We start from the raw sequence: 22,517 nt of genomic DNA on the forward strand, positions 1-22,517 counted from the left end.
ACAGAAGCTTCTCTGAATACTTTTTTGAAAGCTCTAATTTTTCTTTTATCCCTGAAGAACGAGAGCACTCATCATTTCTGGACATGAACTGGTTTCTGAACTTTTGCGGATCTTTTTCTGCACCATTTGTGGCTATGCGTCTAGGTCAGAATTGTGTTAAGAGGAAGAACATGGTTTAACCACAGGTATTTTCAATAAGGCACTATGACTGCTTTTAAATATTAGTTTTGCAATTTCAAGAGTCTTGAAGACATTTAATGTGGTCAGATTTGTGGGTTAAAGTCCTTGTTTTTGCGAGATGTTTTTATTTCTACCAGACTAGCAGTCATACAGGATTTTGAAGCTTTTTGCTGTAATCGTTCAGAAAAATATTTGTTCTGCTGTTGAATCGTGCTCTCCTTTGTAAGGCAAATCAATGCACGTCAATAGCATCCCCTGAGACAACTAAAGCAAAGACAAAAACTGTAGGAGGAGGCAGGGTGGGGAGGTAGGATCCTGTGTGGCTTGCAGAAACCTCCAAACATCCATCCCATCTTCCCAGAAATAGAGGGAGAGGCCTATTGGGGGTTTGAGAATAAGAGGGGAGAGTTCTCCCACTCACCCCTCCATCCCACCACCTCAAGCAGAGGGTCCTGAGAAGGAGGAGGAGCTGGGGGCTTAGGTCCTGGATAGAGCAGGAGAGGCAGGTGGTGGGGGTTTAGGTTTTAGCCAGGGATGATCACATACGTGCACTGCCTCTCCTCAAAGCCAGTGGTCAGCTGCTGGGACAGACCCTGCTATGAGGACCCTCTGCTTGAGAAGAGAACTCTGTGCTCCTTCAAGCCCGATAACAACATGGGGAACAGCCTCCATGGCCAGGCCTCCCCCAGCTCCAGGCCCGCCAAACCCGAGGGCTGCCTACGCAAGCGTCTCCTCTCCGTGTCTAAGGTGCATCAGAAACAGGACTCGCTCTGGACGCCCAAACCGCTACTCGGACTTAAAAGCTCCCCAGGAAAACCCCAAGCTGGCCAGGATAGCAAAGGTACTGAAAAGTTCTCTTTAGTTGTATAATGTTTTAGCCTTTAAACAAAAATATGAACTCAGATTTAACAGACTTTTGTTTAGACTTAAGAGATGCCACCATGTTGCTGCTTTGCAACAGTAATAATAATTTATCTTGGTAGAGAAACGATCTAGTCACCGAAGCTGTTCATGGGAGGCAGTTGTGTGCTGTGTAAAAGTAACACATGGAGTAGAAGCCTTCCAAGCTAGGCTTTGTCTCTTCGTATTAGGTGATTTCCATCCCCTTGTAACTGAGTGACCTGTACCGTATGTTGCATGTAAAGTGTGTGTGTGCACGCACGCATGCATGTGTGTATAATTTGCTGGTCATCCCCTTGTGGCATGGGCGCAGGTTGTGGCCTAATGACCTAAGACCCCTTTGACCCTCAGTGGTGATTGGGCCTCTTCAGGAACTCAGTGACCCTCAGAAGAGACTTGCATAAATGTGGTCAGCAGTGGATGAAGTGTGAGCTGTCAGATTACATTACATTAGTTACTGTTGGCAGAAATCAATATATGCAATGTATACATCAACTTGTGCAGTTAAATCTGGGATAGTTTTCTATGATCTTTGGTAGTGGTTCATCCAACGATGTAGACCAGATCTGCAAAAAGATTCAATCCTCATTGGGGAACGAAGGTAAAACAAGTGTTGGAGCTCTATAGCTCAGTCAGACTCTACAGTTGAAATTAGTCACAGAAAGTTAGCCTTCACATGACTGCACTGGTATTTTGATGTCCTTTATTGTTTTTAAACAATCAGTTTAGTTTAGAAAATTTTAATTATTTATCAAACAATCAGGAGTCCCATCAGAAAACCAAACCATCGCCCTAACATGAGGATTTTTTTTAAACGCGCTAGTTTTGCTGAGGGTGAACTGGTTCTACTCATGCTGAAGCACCCAGATACGTAGAAAACTGACTGCAGCTGCATGTAAACGCATAAGTCAAGCTAATGCCAGCAGCTTCCAGAAGTGACGAGACTGCAGAAGCGCACCACAAAGTAACACGTGTAACACCATCAAACAGTACAGAACATACCAAATAAGCTATGCTGCAGCGTTGTTGTCCATTCTTTCTGCCATTGCACATTTCCTGCTTTAACTTTGTCTGCTTCCCTCCCACCAGCATTTGTTTACTATTTGTGTTTGCTGTAAGCTAACCGGATGTCAGCACCTACTGTGCTGGAATGGAATGAACTTCATTTGAGACAGCGGTTTTCTAACATACATGTGTAGCGTAGGCAAATCGATGATTTTTATTTGATATGACCAGGAAGATGTAATATTCTATGGAGATAGGATTGGGACAATATTCAGTGTAACTTGTACCAAGTTTTGTAACTTGTAACATGTTTCATGACACGTAACTTTGGATTCGTAACTTGTAACTTTAGTTTTCTAACGTAATTCTCAATTTGTACTTGTATTTTTTGTTTTGTAACAGGAAATTTTCATTTTGTACATGTATTTTTTATTTTGTAAAATCAAACTTTTATTTTGTACATTTACTTCTTTGTAACATCAAACATTCATTCAGAAGCATGCAACTTTCGGTTTTTACCTAGCAGACATCCAAAATAAAAAAATAAATCTACAAGTTTGAAATCAAAACTCTCAAAACACACATTTCATTCTACAGGTACAAACCTCAAATCTACAGTGTTACAAATCATTTTGTCTCAATTCTAGCGTCGGTGGGAGGAACTTGGGTGGAACCAATGAGAGCACGAGCCTTGGCTACCAATCACGTTTCTCGAATTCCTGTCCAATCATTGGGAGAGGAGGGCAGGGTTCTGTTAGAGCTACCCGTCATCATTTCAAATGGGGAGACGCCTGTAGACTAATGAGGCCCGTATGGCCATAAGGACTAGGGCCCGACCGATATGCTTTTTTTGGGACAGATACCGATATAAAACTTTTAACAAAGGCCGATAGCCGATATAATGGCCGATAAATCTCCCTCACAAAAAAAGAAATAAATACAAATGTTCTTAAGATTAAACCCTTCATTCTCTGCCTTTTTGATGCTAACTTATTTCTATATTACACACCAAAGAACTGTCTCAGTAACTCACTAGGGTTTCCAAGTAATGCAAATAAGATTTATTTTGCAATCTCAAAAACAACAGAACACGCAAACGCAGGTAGTATAAATCTAACATTAAAGTTTTTTGTTTTCCGAGTCTGTGGAGTTTTACACTTTTGTGTTTTGATCCTTTCCAAAGCCGACAGTATTAGGAAAATAAAAATAAGATGCGTTAAATGACTAGTATGTGGCAATGTATAAGCCTTATGTAAAATATAAGGCTGAAAAAATACAATAGATTTATTCTATTGTAGATAGGAATGTTTATTTTCTCGTATTACGCCCCCCCCCCCCCCCACACACACACACACCCTCCGCCTCTCCCAGCTAGGGAGAAGAGGGGGGACTCCCTGCACAGCGTTTCATTGCTTTGTTACCAACCCCCCCTCGCCCGTCCTCAGCTGCGACAACGGTCGTGTGCCTCTGAAGTGCCGCGAAACGGGGACCGCCTTCATTCGTCGCCCTTGTTATCCTATTCTATAGGCCACATGGGCCACCGAAGCGCTGCGCGCCGGCGCTCCGCCCGCACCGTGCAGCGATCGTTTCGGCGTCTGCACAATTTTTTTCGCGAGCCGCGGGTGAACCGCGTGAGTTTGAAAAGACTGCTGAAGAAGAGCGGAGGAAATTGTCTGAGAATATTCCAGAATGACTACCAGAAAAAGGCCAATGTTACTTACTTACTGCCCTGCATGACTAAAGGGGAAGCAGCGTGAGCTCTGCATAGAGCGTAATGCTGCGGCAGTTTTATTTTATTTTATTTGTTCAGGTTAACTTTTCAATATGAGGCCACGAGGCACACAATAAACTTAGGAAGCATGTTGAGGGGAAACATACTTTTGTCATTGCTTATTTTACCGTTCAACTTACCACTGACACAACAAATATGCTTAAAACTGAAGATTTACCTCCTACTTCCTCATCACCGTCGTCTCTGCTTGACCGCTGCATGTGTGCTGTGACGGTGGCTCCACCCCCCAAGGAATGGAGCCACACAACATGAGTTAATAAAGCTAGCGCCATCTGCTGGATAGGTAGCGCAATATTGGCCATATCGGCCGTCTTTTTGGCCGATAGCCGATAGTGTTAATGACCCCTATATCGGCCGATAATATCGGTCGGGCCCTAATAAGGACCAACGGAAGCCTCACATCCCAGTCTCTGTGATTAGAGGACACGTATTCCTTTAACATACCGACAACAGTCCGGCTTATCCGTTCCACCTGGCCGGAAGACTGTGGAACCAATGTGGAAAGTGGCCTTGACACCCAACATCTGCCAAAGATGTTCCATCACCCCGAGGCGAAGTGAGTTCCCCTACCCGAGTTAACACATTCGAGGAGACCGAACCGGGAGAAGATGTGGTTCATCAAGAGGATAGCAGTTGTCTGAGCCGTGTCGTTAGGTGCCGGCAAACATTCAACCCATTTGGTGAATGCACAGGTCACGGTCAAGAAGTATTTGTTACCTCTTCTGGACTTGGTCAGGGGCCCCACCCAATTGAATTGCATGTCCGACCATGGTGTGGACGGCCCCCTGCTCTGAAGAGGAGCTCTGTGGATGGGGTTAGATGGTTGAAATTGACAGCAAACCAAACAGCTCTGGATGTAGTCTGAGACGTCTCGACGGAGTCAAGCTCGACAGAAGAAGGCAGATGAGCTGTTGGATCAGTAAGGTACCGGATCGTCCTGCTGATAGGATCCTGGGACTGAAGACTGACGAGGTCGTTTTCAGAAAAGACAGGTTTAACAGACACAAAACCATCAGATGGTCGAGGGTTGGATGCCTTAGCGGCCTGTGCTCGAGTCACGACACACACATTGGGTGGGTCTGACCGAGAGGACACATCGTCAGGGAGCCACAAGGGCCCAGCAATGGTCAGTTTAGGTACAGTCTGACCTTTCAACATCTATTCAACATCTGGTCAGAAAGGAGACACAACACTGCATGTGTTCCCTTTAAATGAGCCTGCCTTCATACCAGCTGGGGCTCACAGACTTTGCAGCCTTGAAAGATGACAATAACTTTCTTTCCCAAGGTTCCATCTGTCTCCTTCAACAAAAGAACTCCAGCTGGAATCAGTTGCTAAAATCAAGAATGATTTCCTAAATCAATATGAACTTCTTCCATGACTTATAATCTAGATAATCATTAAATAAACATTTGTTTATTATTACTCATTACAATCATATTACAATGAAATGCTTAATTAATCTGTGTTCAATAATTGTTATGTTATGTCTACCACTGCAGTGTGTTCAGCGTGTTTATACGACGAGGTCCTCACACCTGCATTCACACAATAACAAGTACTGCTAAGTTACACTCCAACACATAACTTGCCCTTCTAACCAGTCAGAATTTCCAGTATCAAAGAAGGTGTGTTTCTGAGTTGGTAACATCTCCCAAGCTGTCAGCCTTTGATTGGCTGTACAAATCATAACATCAAAACCTTAAAACTGGAACATGCTGAGTGATTCGTTAGTTCTAGAGAAAGCTTCAGACCGGCCACCTGTCGCAACCTCTTTAACCATCAAAGATTTTGACACGTCGTCGAAACCTTTTTGCACCTACAAAGCTGAGACCGCAAAACGGTTCTTGCAGAACAAAGCTGATATTATTATTAGACTCCTTAAGAGTCCTCCAGCCGCACGGTTCCATCCAGCTGTCATGACCAGAGACATCTCTGGACTGAAGAGTCGGTACCACGGTATTCTACAGCCCTCCGGTGCCAGCGGTCAGCCGACCCCTGTGACTTTCGGATCCACCAAGAGGGTCTCTCTGAAACGGGTGAAGTAGACATGACAGATTGTGTCTGATGTGTTTATGAAAGATAACAACTTCATAGTTTAACACAAACCAAATTCTTTTTCATCCGGAGACGCCCCTCTCCGAGATTCGGAAGTTCTGACCTACATCACATTGACACATAGCCTTCATCACATTTAGCTCCATCCAATAACAGAAAATGCTTAGTTCACTTATCATGTTATAATTGTAATAAAATAATTTCTTACTTTTATAAACCGGACTCTTTTCTGAATCAAAACGAAGTGTGCATAATTACTTAAGAAAGCAAAAATCCTAGAATCTTCTGATTAAGCCCTATAATCTTCTGATATTTACAATAAAGATCAAGCAAGGTAATATTTTATATTTATATAGAATATCACATCTTCCTGGTCATAAGTACAAATAAATAATCCATTTGTCAACGCTACATTTAATGGCGAGCCAGCCAGTCTTTATTAGAATTATCCACTTTGTGTTGGTTTTAAATTATTAATTACTTCTTCACAAACGGGGAGACCCCCGTCCCACACCAAGGGCGCTACTCTCCCTTGCCACCCACATTCTGTGTGTCTATATGAGAGCTTCATTTGAGCTAAACTGCAGGTAATTAACCATTTGTTCATTTAAAGGTGTATTCATTTATATGTGTGAGTTTGTCACGTCTTTGTGTGATTCTGCTACATTATTTGTGTGGTTTTGTCACTGTTGAAAAGCTTGTGTTACCGGAGTCAGGAAACTCTGACCTCCACTTAGCACGTAGCTACTCGCTAATTTGGTCTGATCAACTGATAATATTAGCATTCTAAAGCCGCATGACGGTCGTTTATCCAACGCGAATACCAGATACTAATTCTGTTCTTAAATCAGAATTACACCCAGGGGCGCCCGAGGCTAAATTACTAGCCAGACATTGGCGCTATTGCCCGTTAGCTTAGTTAGCCAGGAAAGTTAATCTTAAGCCCGAAAACGGAAGAGCGTAGCGAAGTGCATGCCGCCAATTATACGCTATACCAACAAATTAGAGCGAGAACCTGAACGGTATTCCGCTAGTCGAAGGGCTGATTCCCGTGTGAATCACGCCAGGGCCGGAGTGGGACACGTTTTCAGCCCTGGAGTTTCAGACCCCAGACCGGCCCACTTAACGAATTATTATTAAAATCATGTTAGAACTTTATATGTATAGTCTACAAAAGCACACTACTCGGTAAAGCCTTGTAATTCAGTGCAAGAAAGAGTTGCTTTACAATGTAGGTTTATTTGAACATTAGTGCACATCTCCAACATTGTTCTTTACAACACATTCTCTAACAATATAACAATCTACCTTCTGTTCAAACAGCTGTTCTGAGATTTTCAAACCTTTAAAATGAAATGACTCAGCACTCCCTTTCACACTTTTTCCAGTTTCCCTAGACTCACCTGCACACAATTAAAATAATCATCTGTAAAGCTTTAGCACATTTGATATGGAAAACACATTTTTTGTAACCAATTAAAATATTTTCTATGGCAAAATATGCAGGCTTATTTCATTTTACTTTCATTCTAATAGCGATCTGTTGTGGGCTTTGTGCATTTACTAATAAAAATACATCAGGTCCCTACTATTATTTGGACATTAAAATTATTATAATGAAACTAATGTTTGCTTGTTTGCACATGAGTTGGCTCACCTTCTATCCCAACAGGAGCAATACCCTCACTGCTGGCTCCTGGCTCTTCTTCTGACACTACATTGTGTGAAAATGGTCACAATTCAGCATTCATTTTCCTTTTTTACACGCTTTCTGATCAATGCTAAATCATCTAGCATTTTAGAACACTTTCATATAGAGCCAGGATAGTTTTCATCATATAAATTTTAATAATATTCAGTTCACTGACTCAATAAACCTGTACATGTCCGCTCTGGAATTGTGGGTTTCTGCCTGGTGCTTATTAGGCCTACTGGATCTTGTGTTTGACTCTGACAAGACAGTTTGGTGGCATCAGTCACATCATACTGTTAATTATATTGCATAACGTTATGTCATGATGCCATATAATTCATTATTGATGCTTAATTAACTTGAATGGTGATTTGCAGACCGGTAAAGTTTAACATCTTGACTTGCCTTACCCGTTTTATCTTCATTTGAAGTTAAAGACCGCAAGCTTGTTTGAGAAAAAAGGTGCTCATTTTGGCACATTTAGCTGCATCTGTTTCCAGCGCTTTCCTCTTTTTAATTCTTGCCTTCTCCGCGCCACCCTTGCTCTTTCTACTTTCCATCTTTCCGTCAACTGCGTGGTCACGTGGTGCGCACAGGCGCATACGGGGGAAAAAAAACGAGCTGCAGCCCGGTAGGTAGAGACAGCCGGGAGGAGCGTATGTGATCAGCCCGGCGGCCTCAGTGCCATGACTGAACACCGGCACCAAAAAATAAAAATAAAATGATAAAAAACAAAAACGAGAGCACCGGCCCCATGCGGCCCAAATATCGCGCGGCCCACCGGGAATTCTCCAGACCCTCCCGATTAGCCACTCCGGGCCTGAATCACGCCAAGAGAGACACGCTTCACAAAAAGATGGTCTAATCTAGGATAGGGCTCCCAGTTTATTACTTTAGATCGACTTAGATGTGCATGTAAACAAATTGACTGTAAAATAAACTCAGTGTTCTGCTGCTCACAGTTCAAGATTCGTTTGAATCTCTATTGTGCCTCACGTGCACACATTTCATGCAAAAATGTTGTTTGGGACAGACGTGACTGAGGATGCTCCACTGGGTGTCCACCCCTGGGAACGAGACATAATAGCATGCAGCTGGAGGTGATGGCCCCAGCATGAAGGGGAAGTGTAAGAGAGCTGACAGTAAGGGGGAGATGGGGCTGACACTGCTGGGTTATGGAGGTGACCCACTTTCACCTCCCAACACTACATAAAGGAACCATTAGAGAAGTAAGAGTATATTAAAGGAGACAAATAAAAAAAGGTCCTTTGACCCATGTCCAGATTTCTGTACAGTTTAACAAGAACCCAAACCAGCCTATAATGCAGCTTTTATTATCCCATGCCAGTGATCATAAACCGTACTATCACATATAATAAAAGGTATTCAGAGAAGTAGGATCTAACTTTTTGTCCCATTTAGATAAACAACTCTTTGGGATGTAGACTCCTCTAAAACAAATTCTCCCATTACTCCCCGTGTTCAACAATATGCTGCCAGACGACAACAAACCTGACTCACCCCTGCTTTGTGTAACGTGCTGTGACAGCTCAAGATGCAACGGCCGTCTCTGCAGTATCGTCCCACATTCCTGAAGTCGAATCAGTGTCCCAGTCTCTTCGTATTAAACCTCTCTTTCACGAATTGGAACTTGGGTTATTGGTTCTTTACTTTGTTTTGTTTTTGCTTTTTTTACATTATGTTGTATAGGGTTGTGTGTTGGCAACAATCTGACGGTTTGATATAAGTCACAGTACCAGGAGATGAAACAATATATTGTGATTGTGAAAGCCAGACGATATTTGCTGTTTTTAAGACTGAATTTAATTGGGAAACTCAGGCCAGACACTTTAAAGACTGTTATTGCGAGATCTTGTTTCGTTAGAATGAAGGAGGTAAAATTTGCAGTTTCTATTTCTTTAAATCCGACTATATACTCAAGTAATGTTTTTTTTTTCCAGTGTCCCTAGCTCTTCACTCATATCAGTTAATCAGTGGAGCAGGTGTTTTACTGGATTGTCTATAAACCCTTAGCCGGATAGGCAGGTTCAGTTATTGGCCAATCAGAGCGAACTGCTCCCTGGGGAAAGGCACCTGAGGGAGGACAGGCTTGTAGGCTAACCAGAAGAGGCTAAATTAAATGAACTGACTCTGATTATAGGGGGATGCCCTCCCGAAACCTAGTTTGGTTAATATAATTCTGTTGGTAGGGATCTGAAAGGGAATTTTGTCTCAATCTCACAGTTTATCACCATTTCTGTTGTGAAGAGCCATTTTTTTTATTAATTTGTAATGAATAAAATGTGTCAGTTGAATGTAAAAAAGTACATCATAAAGTTGCAGGTTTGTAGTTGTTGGATTAAAAACTGCATGTAGCAAAAAAAGGAGTAGTAAAAAAAGCAGAGCAGCTTTATTTATTCAGCACATTTGCTCTTCTCATGAACTTTGGACAAATACACTAAATAATATTTACAGTCCACAACTAGAACTAGACAAAACTAGAAATTTATTGAAAGCATCTTGTCTTTTGGATTTGTAGTAAATAAACCCTGCCTCTCATTAACAGTGAGGTCCATTAGCTGCCTTTGTAGCAATCACCAGGCCTAAACCTGCACATACAAGGACTGATGAATACAGACAAGGGCTCACAGGCTGAATGTGCACGAGGCACATGAATGGCAGGTTGGAGGAATGAGAACCATTAAGAAGAGAGCATGACACATAGCTTAATGAGATGAAAAAGGGGTATCACACACACACGCACGCACGCACGCACGCACGCACTTAAGGGATTAAGGGGTCATGGGGTGGTTAGGGTTATTCAACTGTAAAATGGGTTAAGGCTCTTTTATTTATCTCAAAGCAAACTTGTCTGTTTATACTTTTCAAGTCCTCCTTTTCCTCCTCCTCCACTTTATTTACATATGTGTGAAAGTGCTCATTTTCTTTATTCATCCACTCAATAATTTAGTTAAAGCAGTTTAATCTGCTAAATATAGATTTTATAAGAACTATGGCCTAATAATTAAATGCCTGTAAGTGATGGCTAACAGAAACCTGCCAGTGTGACTGAAAGTAACAAAATATAACCTGACAAATCGGCAAATCTGTGGATTTTATTGTTTGTTTATCTAGAAAACAAAGATTTTTAAGTCATTCTTGTAAAATCTGGTAATTTTGTTGAGCAGCTCAACCAGCCTTCTGTTTATTAATGAGAAGCTGCAGTTTACTTGATGTCGTTTAACTGCACACATCTCAAAAAATATGCTTAGAATAGTCAATAATTACTTTAATTTATAAACACATCAGATAAAAACCAATATTTAGCAAATAAAAACTAGGACTGCACAATATATTGAAATTTTATTGATATTGTAATATCAATGTGTAAAATGCATTTATTTATTGACTTTATTTGTTTTAGGAGGATAAAATCCGATTGTGAGCCATCTCATTTTCGAGCGGGTCCTCCTACATTATAGCCAGTTAAAGAAAGATGGCAGAAAAAAAAGACAAATGTAAAACAATAATTACAAATTAAAAGCAACATTTAAAAAAATCAACATTTCCATGTATTCCAGATAACTGCTCACACAAATTGCTTGTTCTATGAGATGGATCAGATGGAGACGGACTCCCATACATTTCTGCAGCCGGTACTTTTGAGTGTGTTTTGAGCAACGTGATGTCAGGACATGGGGTTATTGCTACAGATGACCACACAATGTTCAATAATACATCACATGATATCCTAAAAATGTTACACTATACTTGCATTTTTAAAAGTTTATCATTTGTCAAAAAAAAAAATAGACATACGCTCAAGTATCAAGCAGAATATTAATCACTTTTATCCAAAAAGAATTTTGCACATGTGGTTTAGTTCTGAGAGTGAGTAGATGTGTTCTGATGGGTCTGGGCTCAGCTACCTTGGGAGTGATGGAGGAGGAGGAAGAGAGGCCTGTGATGAAGGGCTCAGGTGTCAGAGAGCCTCTCAGCCCCATATGTTTACAACTGAGTTTTACTTAATGGTTTGATTATCACATCAGTCGTAACAGACAGATAATGTCGAGATCTTTATCCCATCATTGATTAAATGAGTCAGAGGAAAGAAACAAGAGGATTGCTGATGTTAGGATCCTCCTGGTGGTTCACATTGTGAACTGCAGAAGAGGAAACTTGCTCTATAATTTAGATCAAATTCAGATCTTTAGTGATTTTCTTGTTGCATTAGTCTCCTATTTCCTCTGGTATCTGGTGCTTTTTAGATTTGTGTTTTGTAAAAGATGGCAGAAATCTAGTGGTGCACACTGGTTACTGCTTTATCTGAAGATCATATGCCTCTCCCAGCTGTCCATTGAGGACATTGAAGACGTGTGGATATTTGGTCTGATGATCACTGGATTTCTCCTGATTGGAGTGGGAGGATAACTGGTTTTCTGGAAATTTGGGAAGACGGGAGCGATTGGAGGGCGACCCGCACCCACGGAAAGCACCGTCCGTGTGGAGACTTCTCAGACTGGGACGTTACTCGAGGTGAATCATAAGCTGGACAATGTTCTAGCTGTGATACCGGTATTAGTGTGCAAAATGGATGTCATCTCGGAGAGGGTCACCGGACGGTATGGACAGGTTTAAAAACCCAAAATTTGCTTCACTGAAGGACTGGAATGATCAGTTTAAAGACTGAAGGCAGAGAGGAAAATTATCTCAGCCTGACCCAAACTAAGTCTTGTTATCTGAATCTGACGCCCTGGTAGCCTTGAGCTGCAAGCAACTAAAACCCCCACGAAGGAATGCAGACAGATTCTGTGAAAACCTGACCTTAACCCCCCCCCCCCACCCCCCACCCCCACCCCCACCCCCACCCCCACCCCACCCCCGGATTGGTGGACTTCAGCCTGGCGAGGTCATCAACTGGAGGAGTCAATGTGCTCTTTGCTTCTCCCAAGATCTCCCTCCCACTTGTGACTGTACAGTAGATGAGCGCCGTAGATGGCTGCTCTTGCTGGAGGAAACAGGATTCCAGCACCCCCTGCCTTCCTATTGGAGTCTCATGTTTTGTTGTGTTGTCTGAAGTCTGTTGCACATCTGTTGAGGTGTTTTTATGCAGAGCAAAGCTGCCTTCCCAGTGGAAAGTAACTCTGAAGTGCCTTTTTTTCCCGTCCACCTGAACCAATTCTCATGTAACCCTCTTATCTCTATTAAGGTAGCGCGACTCAGGGTTACGAATGATCACAGTCTCCAATTCTTGTTGTGTGTCTTGCCCATGTATGTCTGATCTCTGAATTGTGTGTACTGAAACTCTAATTTCCCTCTGGGATTAATAAAGTATTGATTGATGGATAGATTGATTGATTCCAAGTGCAGAGCATTGTTGGATTAAATATTAGCGTAATTTTGATTTGTTTGGAATATTCTGACAGTATGTCGGAAAGACTTAGAGAATTTTCTTTGTTTTTTGACAATTTTAACATTTTCCTGCTATAAAAAGTCCAACATGTTCTTTTTTCTTGGTATAAGACAATTACTGACTGGACATTGCTGACAATAATTTCACATGTTTATTCTTAAATCATTTATAATCTAGCTAAATTTATATTTTAATAATTATAAAAGTAACACTGCTCTGCCCCCATGGTTGAAAGGGGAGTTAAAACAGTTGTAAACAACCCTGCTGTAGCTAGCACTAATGACAAGCTAACACTAAAATAAACCACAAAGTAAAGAGATCCACACTTTTGGAAAAAATAGATTACAAGGCCAGTAGCAACAAAGCCAGGTCATCATCAGTCCATCATTTTGCCTCCTTTAGCTTCCTCAAACTAGCGTAGGCCGTGCCGATGTTCACTCTGGTTTTAGTGATTTGCTTCACCTCCAAAGACATTGCTGTCTTTGCCTTGATGTCAAAAAAGTAACTGTCTTCTTTTTCGTCTTTTTTGCTTTGTTTTCATGATCAGCAAAATGACAGTGCTAACTGCTAACATTACAGCTAACCGTGCAAAGCAGGTAAAGAGCTCCCCGCCATAGACATCTACCCGCTCCACAAAACTGTGACGTGTAGTATACGGCCTTTTCTTGGCATCAGTAACTGAAAATCTCATTGAGCTGTAAAGGATAATCACTCTGCAGACCTCTGTCACAGCTCATGTCTTTAATCAGGGTTGCTATAGGAGGGAGCTTTTTTCCACCTCATGCTGCTTTAAGTCTGGCCCTCACACGTCTGCATCCTTGTTTGCCCTCTTCACCAGCCTGATCCCCATCTACACGTTCAAATACATCCTTTACTTTCTTTACATAGTTGACAAAAAGTGGAAATACTACTTGTGTAAAATGTGAATCTTTTATTTTTACATGTTTTTACTTCAAGAAAGTGATGATGCTCCACTTTTTTTGAAACTATTGAACCCAAATCAACATTTCTTCCTTTCAACCTTTAGTTGTAGAGCCTTCACTCATCCTTTTAGTGTAATCCCATCCTGCATTCTCCTCCGCCTTTGCCCACAGTTATGTCCCAGTCAGCTGGAGGATTCATTCAGCCTTTGAAAACACAGCCAGTCTCCTGAAAAAGCTCATGTCCCCCCATAGAGACTTGATTATAAAGGAGCGAGAGAAAAGGACACGGAGGAGAGCGAGTGGTTTTAAGCTCCTCTTTAAATCTGTCATGTTAATGAGTTGTTCTCTCCATGGTAATGTCTTTTATTTGAAGCTTTTTTTCTGCCTCATGCATTGGTGGATTCTTGGAAAAATAGAGCTAAAATCTTTATAATAGTTCTGTACTAACTTTTGACATGGGATGGATCATTTATAAGGAGTGCAAATATATTTTTTTAAATAACTAAATAAAATTAATTAAAAGTTTGTTAGTAACCAGCAGGTGGCATAAGAGCACAAACAAGCAGAAGATGGCTTAATCTCAGTTACAAATTGCTTTTCTGTCATGTAAAATAAATTCCTCGCCTTTGAAGACCTTTTATTTTAAAATAATTACCAGAGTGAGGGAATTATGGTAATTACCAGGCTTTATTAGGTTTTAAATAATTTCCAGTCTGGCTCCATTTAGCTATTTAACTACAATAAGAAAAATATACAGGTCTAACAAGAAATTTAATTTGGAATACTGCTGGTCTTAAATTTTAGGGATATTTGATAAGAGAGTGGTTCTTATTTCCCTAAAGGCTTATTAGGAAACCCACTCACTGCATCCAAGAGAGGTATGCTGTCTCTATTAAAACCTCCGTCAATTACTGCCCATATGGGGCAGAAGAGGGGGGTTGGATGCAAAGATGGATGGGAAACTGAGGGGCCTTTTTTAAAGAAAGGAAGAGTTGATGAGGGAAGAGATGGAGGGAGGGAACGCTGGGTTAAGTAGATTTAGTGGTCATGCCTTTTTATCCACAGACGAGGTCTAAAAATAGGATTATCGCTGGTAGAAATCAGGCTTAACACATGCATATGCATTCATAAACACTTTTACATAATGGATTACCAAACGCCCCAGCATCACTGTTATACAGATGCTGCTGCTCCACGTTAGCCTGTAAACGTTACCCTGAGAACTAAGTTTTATCAGCAGGAAGGTAAAACATTCATTATATCAGAAAGGTTGAGCTGAGCTGTTACAAAGTAGTAATTAAATCTGACCATGCTTAGAGGCAGCAGGAAATCAAAACAATACCTCTAGATAATGATTGTATGGTTTGCCCTTCCTGTACACAACGGATCAGAATAAAACTTTCTGCCACTGCCACATACTTAAACAGGAACAAACAAATTAGTATAATCTGGCTCTCTCTTTTGAAATGAAAAAGTAGCTTCTTTTACATTTAAAGATGAGGCTGAGATGTATCCAACCATTTCTCAATATTACAAATGACTACACCGTGGGGTTAAAGGTCACAAAGCACAGCTGTCCCAGGCTTTCCATGGGATGTGTAAGCACCGCGTAACGTATTGGTCGCGTTTTTACCGTAATGTCGGCAGCATGTCCTTTCCTACCAGGAGCTTTCCAGACGCGCAGTGGCAGCAAATGCGTTCGACGCAGCTGGTCCGGCGACATCACAAATTAGTGGACATTTGCATGATTTTTATAGTTCACGCAATAATTTGTGAGAAGAGCATCTAAAAAGGTTTGTGGTTATTTTGCTGTTTTTTTTTGCAGCCAAACCTGGTAACACAGGCTTTGATGTATTTATTAGCAATAGCAAATTTGGAAAACAAATTAGCTTAAAACATTTTTATGCCTATTATGCTGCCACATTAGCTTTAAGACAAACCAGAGTCCCAAAAAGAGAAACACCATTTGAAGTCACAGACGACAAAAGATGTTTGGATGTAAAAAAAAAAAAAAAAAAAATGGTGACAGGTGTTTAGCGCTCACTGGTTTCCTCTGACGACACGGGTTTCCAGTTCCGTCAGAAGCATCTCATGAAAGATACCTGAAGGGAGAGGTGGGTGTTCAGTGTTTGCATTCAAAACCTAGCCAGTAGATTCAATATAACAGCTTAAAGCAACAGGAAAGCGTGTCTTTTATTTTGAAAGTTGCCAGATGCTTTACACTGCACCTGTGTTTGATTTCCTGTCTAGCCCTATCTGAACTGCTAAGCTAGGCGAATAAAGTGCCTTGGGGGGTTGTAGAAGGTACATTATCGTTTACAATTGCATGTAAAAAAATAGACCTGACGCATATATTTAGCGATCACCCAGCTGCCCTGGGAAACCGTGACTGAAGTGAGGCTGCCAATAACTGGCGCCTCCAGTCCCTCTGATCACCAGCTTGCTAGGTGGGTGAAGTGATGAAATCCAACACCTCTGGGACGTGTCCGCGATGCACCACTGCCTGGTGGAAGCACGCCCATTGACTATAAAGGCAGATATTAGCTGCATATTTAGCTTCACAGACATTAGAATATGCATCTGGTGGAAACCTGATGTTACAGATACAGCTAATGCTGACTGAATGATGATGATTTAGCTGCTTTAGTTTCAGCATGTGTTCATGTTTGACTGTGACGAAGAAAAGGACAAGACAAAATGCCTAGATTTAATCTAGTTGCAGACATATAGCAGTCGTAGAAACAAGCTCCTAAAATCACTTATTAAATTAACTGTTGTAAAGTATAGCTGGATTTTACCATGTTTTTTTATTTAAGGGTGGGAATCTTTAGAGAGGTAATACAACTGGAACAGTGTTTTATGTCCAAGCCAATTGCAACCTAGTCATTTATTAACAATCAATGCCTATTATCAGAACCAGCATCCAATTTCACATCCAGCCCTCCGGTTGTGTGTGTCCTGCCGCTGTGAGTCTGTTTTACTTCCGTAACTTGTGATTATTGGTTGTGTTTGATTGTTTATTGGATGTTTTGTTTTTGTGGTTGACCCCGCCCCTCCCTAAATGGCCTACTGTTGTGGGTGATGGAAAATGAGATGCAATGGAAGAAATGGGTCAAACTATGCTGTGCCAGTTCTTTCCTTCGACCGTAGATGCAGAACTTGCAGCAGGAATTATTTTTAATCCACTTCCCAATGGTGTTTGTGTGTTTGCTTGATACACGTGTGTGTTCTCTGTGTGGTGGAGGCAAGCCCCCGAGTGGCTTGTTGGTTTGTGCCCTCGATCTCATGGAGCCACTTAACCTAAATTAGCTAATTAGCTCAGTCTCTGTAATAAACTCTTGCATCGTTACAGGCTGAACTCTAGGGTGTCTGCACTGCAAGCTGGTGTTTGGAATAATTTCTTCCTAATTTTATTAAACAATCATCTTTCAAGGTGCATCATTCCCTGCTACTGTTTCTGTAACCCATTAAGGTCATTTTAAGGTCAGATTTATGGCAAGCTTGGGGTGTGAAGTTAATTATAAAATTCGATTAATGATTGTGTGAAGGAAGAGGAAGAAAACACAGACATAAACCCCCCTAAGGAGAGTGGAGCAGACAGAACTGATGTTGAAATATAGGACAGGAAACCAGTGTGCTGGATAACATATTTACTCTCTCTCTCTCTCTCTCTCATGTGCATGTGTGTGTCCTTGCCTCAGCATGCAGAGAATAATGCTTTTTAACACAAACAAGTGAGACATCAAATGTCATGGACACACTTAAGTTGTCCACTCAAAAACATACTTAGGCCTTGTGGTTATTGACATTGCTGCTCCTGAGAAGGGTCACTAGAGAGTGAAAAGAGCCAGGAGTCAATATGATTGGAGACAGCGTGACTGGATGTTAATAAATCCCAGTTTAAGCAAAGAGCTACTGTGGGGTCTGTCTTTTTTACTGTGTCATTGCACTGAGGGAATTTTATTTTAATACCTTCTCAAACATGAGCTGCACATTTTCTGCTAAGAATGGAGACAAATAATCATTTTTCTTTGTATTTTAAGAAATGATGCCCTGAGAAATATAAATATTAGTTGTGAAAAATAAGGCACTGTTTTACAGGTCCTGGTGGGACAACTGAACACATGAATGAAAAACATCACTAAAAGTTGGCAAGTTGGTCATAACATCTGCTATGGAAGCTTTTCCTACAAAATTACGAGATGTCCAAATAGGATTCATGTAAACTTAGCAAATAGCATATGATGCTCAATCATTGCTTGGAAGTTTGACTTTTCTCAAATTTTATTGTCATTCTATCTAGATGTTGAGACATATCATCATATGATTGTCTAGTAGGGCTGGGCATCCATCCATCCATCCATCCATCCATCCCTCCCTCCGCTTATCCAGATTCGGGTCACGGGGGCAGTAGCCTAAGTCGAGAGGCCCAGACTTCCCTCTTCCCAGCCACTTGGGCCAGTTTCTCCGGGGAAATCCCAAAGGCGTTCCCTGGCCAGGGGAGACACATAGGCCCCTCCAACGTGTCTTGGGTCTACCTTTAGGCTTCCTCCTGGTTGGACGTGCCTAGAAAACCTCACCAGGGAGGTGTCCAGGAGGCATCCTGACCAGATGCCCGAGCCATCTCAACTGGCTCCTCTCGATGGAGGCAATAAATCAAAAATTTATCGTTATTGAAATTTCTGACTCTTATTGTGATAATTTTTCCCATGTCAATAAATCTGATAATGAAAAAAATTAAAAGATGTGTGTAGGTTGGCAGCGTTCATGTCCCTTTTAAGAAGCTGTACCACCTCGAATCACATAAAAATGTGACTATGTAATACATGTGACAGCCCCATATAGTGGACAACTTTTGTTTCTGCGCATTCCTGTAGTTGTCGTCCATTTATCGTTATTGAGGTGAAATCCTCAATATATTGTGTTATTGATTTTAGGCCGTATCACCCAGCCCTATTGTCTAGTAAGTGAATAGTGATAATAGCTGGAAATCTGCATGTGGAAAAATATCTCATGATTCCAAATTCAGTTTCCAGCTCAGACAAAAAGGAGGTGTGAAGAGGGCTTAAAACCTTTTCAGGTGCATCTTATTGACATAAAAAAGGACACTGTTGTTCTCCTTAGTGATTCAAATAGGTCAAAGGACAGATCGTCTCCTGTGTGTTTCCACACCAGCATCAGCTGGTGGGCAGTAGTGGTTTTCTTAATGTTCTGCTCCGACTATAAACATATTCTAGTTTTTCTCTGACTCCATCTCAGTTTCCCGCTTAATAAAAAGAATCTTGCATCACGGCCATTTCAACACTGAGTGAACGAACCTCAAAGTTCATAACCTTGTCAGATTCAGAGAGCCAACAGAGTCAAAACTGCGTTACCATGACAGTTAGCTACAAATCCAGTTTGGCGCTGTAATAAATACCTTAAATAAGCAATTAAACTCCCAGCTTCTAAAGGACCCAAAGCTGATTGGTCTACTTGTTAAACCATGTTTTTCCCTTTGCTCAAAAGACTCGCCGTGAGTGAATGAAGTCGTACATCTTCCTGTCAATTTAGGCTTTTCCGGCTGATAGTTTGTTGTTTATAAGCTTTTCTTTAGCTTGTTTTGTTTTCAATGTTAAGTTTCAGGACTTTTTAACGTCCATCCCTAACTCAGAGATTTATGCATCATATCTGCTAGTTCTTTCTTTTTCTGTTTGTCCTGGCTTGAATTTCAAAGGACTCAAGAGTGCACCGAGGTCAGACGCTAAGGGAGAGAAAATTAGGCATGACTGCTCGGCCTGCTGAGCCTCTGTGTGTTTGTCTGTCTGTCTTCCTTTGTCTGATTTGTGTTTTAATAAGTCTACATTTGGATGTTTTGGATTCACACATCCACCTTCCTCCTGTTCTGATCTTTACATGCTAACTCTCCACCCAGCTGCTTTCATCTCCTTTTATTTCTTATCTTCAAACAATGCACTTTTCAGTCAGCCTTGAATATTATGTCCCACCGCATCAAATAATCTCCCAACTTCTGTGGGTGTTGGTTTTGTTCTGTTATTTCAAAGTGTTTTTTATCCATTCAGAATACATTAGTCACCACATCAAAACCAGTTGATGTACCTGCCTGGTCTTAAAAAGACTGCACAAAAACACAAAGAACCTGTTCTGATCATGGCTGTGATGTGTAGGATTCCAGGGCGTAGTAGTAGACCCCTCTGCCATGTATTCTCTCAAATTGACTTGATAACTCTTTTAAAGTCAAAATACCCATTTAGCTGTAAAGAGCTCATTTTTTCTTGTTTTTAATGTTTCCACAAACATGTTTAGATCTCAGAGTTTCTGGTGTAGCTGAATTTTTACCAAACCGACACTCCATTTACTAGAAGTACATTTGCTCCTAAAATTAAAGTGCAGACCCCCTCTTTCAACTTCAGTTTTAACCCCACCATCATGCAAAAAGACTACTCTGCAGCATATTATTAACTAGCACCAACTAAAACATTGTAGTCTGACCTTTTGTCCTAGTGAGAGGTTTGGTGTTTGCTCTGACAGCAAATTGTAGAGGATATTTAGTCCTTTAATCTTTTAAGATTTGTTGTGAGTTATTTAAATGAGACTGAAAGACCGAAAAGGGACGCTTTCTCATCGTCTGAGACGGATGGTGGCGACACCCAAAGCCGCCCCTTCAGCATTCACGAATGACTTTAGATTGTCCATGTCTCATGAGCAAACCAACCAAATTCCAAGTTGATCAATCAAAATCTCTTGCAAGAGTTTGATCAAAAGTGAAGGCTACAAATTGCTGGAACAGGGTCAAAATGAGAGCTTCAGCCCAAAATGGCTGACTTCCTGTTTGATGTTGACCATGCGTGTAAGGGACTTTTAAGTGGATCTTGATAGGTTCTATTAGAGATGGGCGCTATACCGAAAATGTATCTATATGTATTTCCAAAACAGACATAAATTTGCCCATGTTGATATGTTCGGTATTAGAAATGAACGAAAGATGTGTGTAGGTTGCTAGTGTTCATGTTCCTTTAAGATGCTATGCTGCGAACTTTGATCTGTAATGAGGGAAAAATAGTGAGGAAATGGAGGATGATCCAAATGTTGAAGCAATGGGCAAGGGAAGTGTAGTTGCTGGCAGAAACCAGCAACAATGACAAAATCCAAAATGTTGCCAAATAGTTGACAGATTTTTGTGGGAACAGGCCTCTCGTTGACCAAATCTACTGCTGTCGCTCGCAGCTGCTGTACAGGTAGCTATTGTCCATTTATCGTTATTGAGGTGAACTCATCATGATATTGATTTGTGGCCGAATCGCCCTGCCCGGTTATACAGGTGTACCAAATTTCAAAGCTCTACAACGAAGTAAGCAGCACTTTCTCTGCTCGGGCCCATAAAGAGCTTGTGTGTGTTTGTTCGCGAGACCTTTGCCTTGTGGTAAAATCATTAGTACCAGAATAACACCTTTTTGTTTATTCAGCCTAGGCGTCAGTCTCTGCACCTGTTTTTTTGTGTTTGAGTGAAAGTTGTTTATTCAGGAAAAGCTTAAAGTTGAACTTTGCTTAACTTCCTTGCATTTATAGACAGGAAGCTCTCCACAGCTGAAAAAGAAATGTTTTACAGCTTTTCTTTATTGTCAAAACCAATAGAACTACTTAAATAATAGATTGAAACACTAACGCAACAAGATCCAGGCGTACTCACTCAAATTTTAAACAGAAAATGTACTGAATGCCAACTGGGAAAAATACTCACAAAATAGGTTCATCAGATTTTATTTTTGTTTGTATAAAATGTTATCATTTTGAAAATGTTATCGGGAAGAATGTATAAAACTCCCTCTCAGGTCTTTGATACAGCCGTCATGCTTGACCTAAAGAAACCATAGATAGGAATCTAATATGACATGTTTTTTCAAGGAAAATTGATGACAGTCCCCTAAAAGGACCTGAAGATCTCCTTGCCAGATGTGTTATGCCCCTGCAGGGTGCCCTGATTTGTGCTTTGGGCTGAACTATTCAAGGAATGTTCCCCACATTTTGCAGTTCTGCTCATCTTTTAGTCAATTTTCTTTTTCACGAAGAGAGATATTGGACAGTGGTTCTTCATAGAACATGTACAGTTTCACCTGGAGTTTGGATGGCTGGGAGCTTTCTACAGCTGAATGAAGATAAGACTGAGATCCTCATCTGTGCCCCAGACAAGCTGGTTCCCAAAGTCAGAGACTCTCTTGGTCAGCTTGCTTCTCACACCAAACCTTCTGTCAGGAATCTTGGCATGACCTTTGACCCAGCTCTCACCCTGGATTCTCATGTCAGTTCTCTTGTTGGCTCTTCCTTCTTCCATCTCAGGAACCATTCTGTCCCGCTCTGAACTTGAGACAGTTCTCCACACCTTCATCTCCTCACGCTTAGACTACTGTAACTCTCTTTTCACGTGTCTGAGCAGAACCTCCCTGAACCGTCTACAGGTGGTTCAGAATGCCTGTGCTCAGCTTCTGACCAAGTCCTCCAAACACACCCACATCACCCCGCTTCTCCTCCAGCTTCACTGGCTGCCAGTCAACT

General features: G+C 41.2%; 1 protein-coding gene across 6 annotated transcripts in view; it reads left to right on the forward strand.

Moving 5' to 3' along the window:
- Nucleotides 1-22,517, forward strand: part of nhsl1b (NHS-like 1b) — a 115,119-nt gene that overhangs the window by 66,623 nt on the left and 25,979 nt on the right. The window contains exon 1 of one of the 6 annotated variants that reach the window (XM_054747958.2): nucleotides 633-1,021. The exons of the other annotated variants lie outside the window; for them this stretch is intronic. Coding sequence (XP_054603933.2) covers nucleotides 715-1,021 — 307 coding nt within the window. The 5' untranslated portion in view covers nucleotides 633-714. Of the gene's footprint in view, nucleotides 1-632; nucleotides 1,022-22,517 lie in introns of those variants that run through there. 6 annotated transcript variants of the gene reach the window in all.

This window comes from Nothobranchius furzeri, chromosome 2 (genome assembly GCF_043380555.1).
Source record: "Nothobranchius furzeri strain GRZ-AD chromosome 2, NfurGRZ-RIMD1, whole genome shotgun sequence".
Lineage (NCBI taxonomy): Eukaryota > Metazoa > Chordata > Actinopteri > Cyprinodontiformes > Nothobranchiidae > Nothobranchius > Nothobranchius furzeri.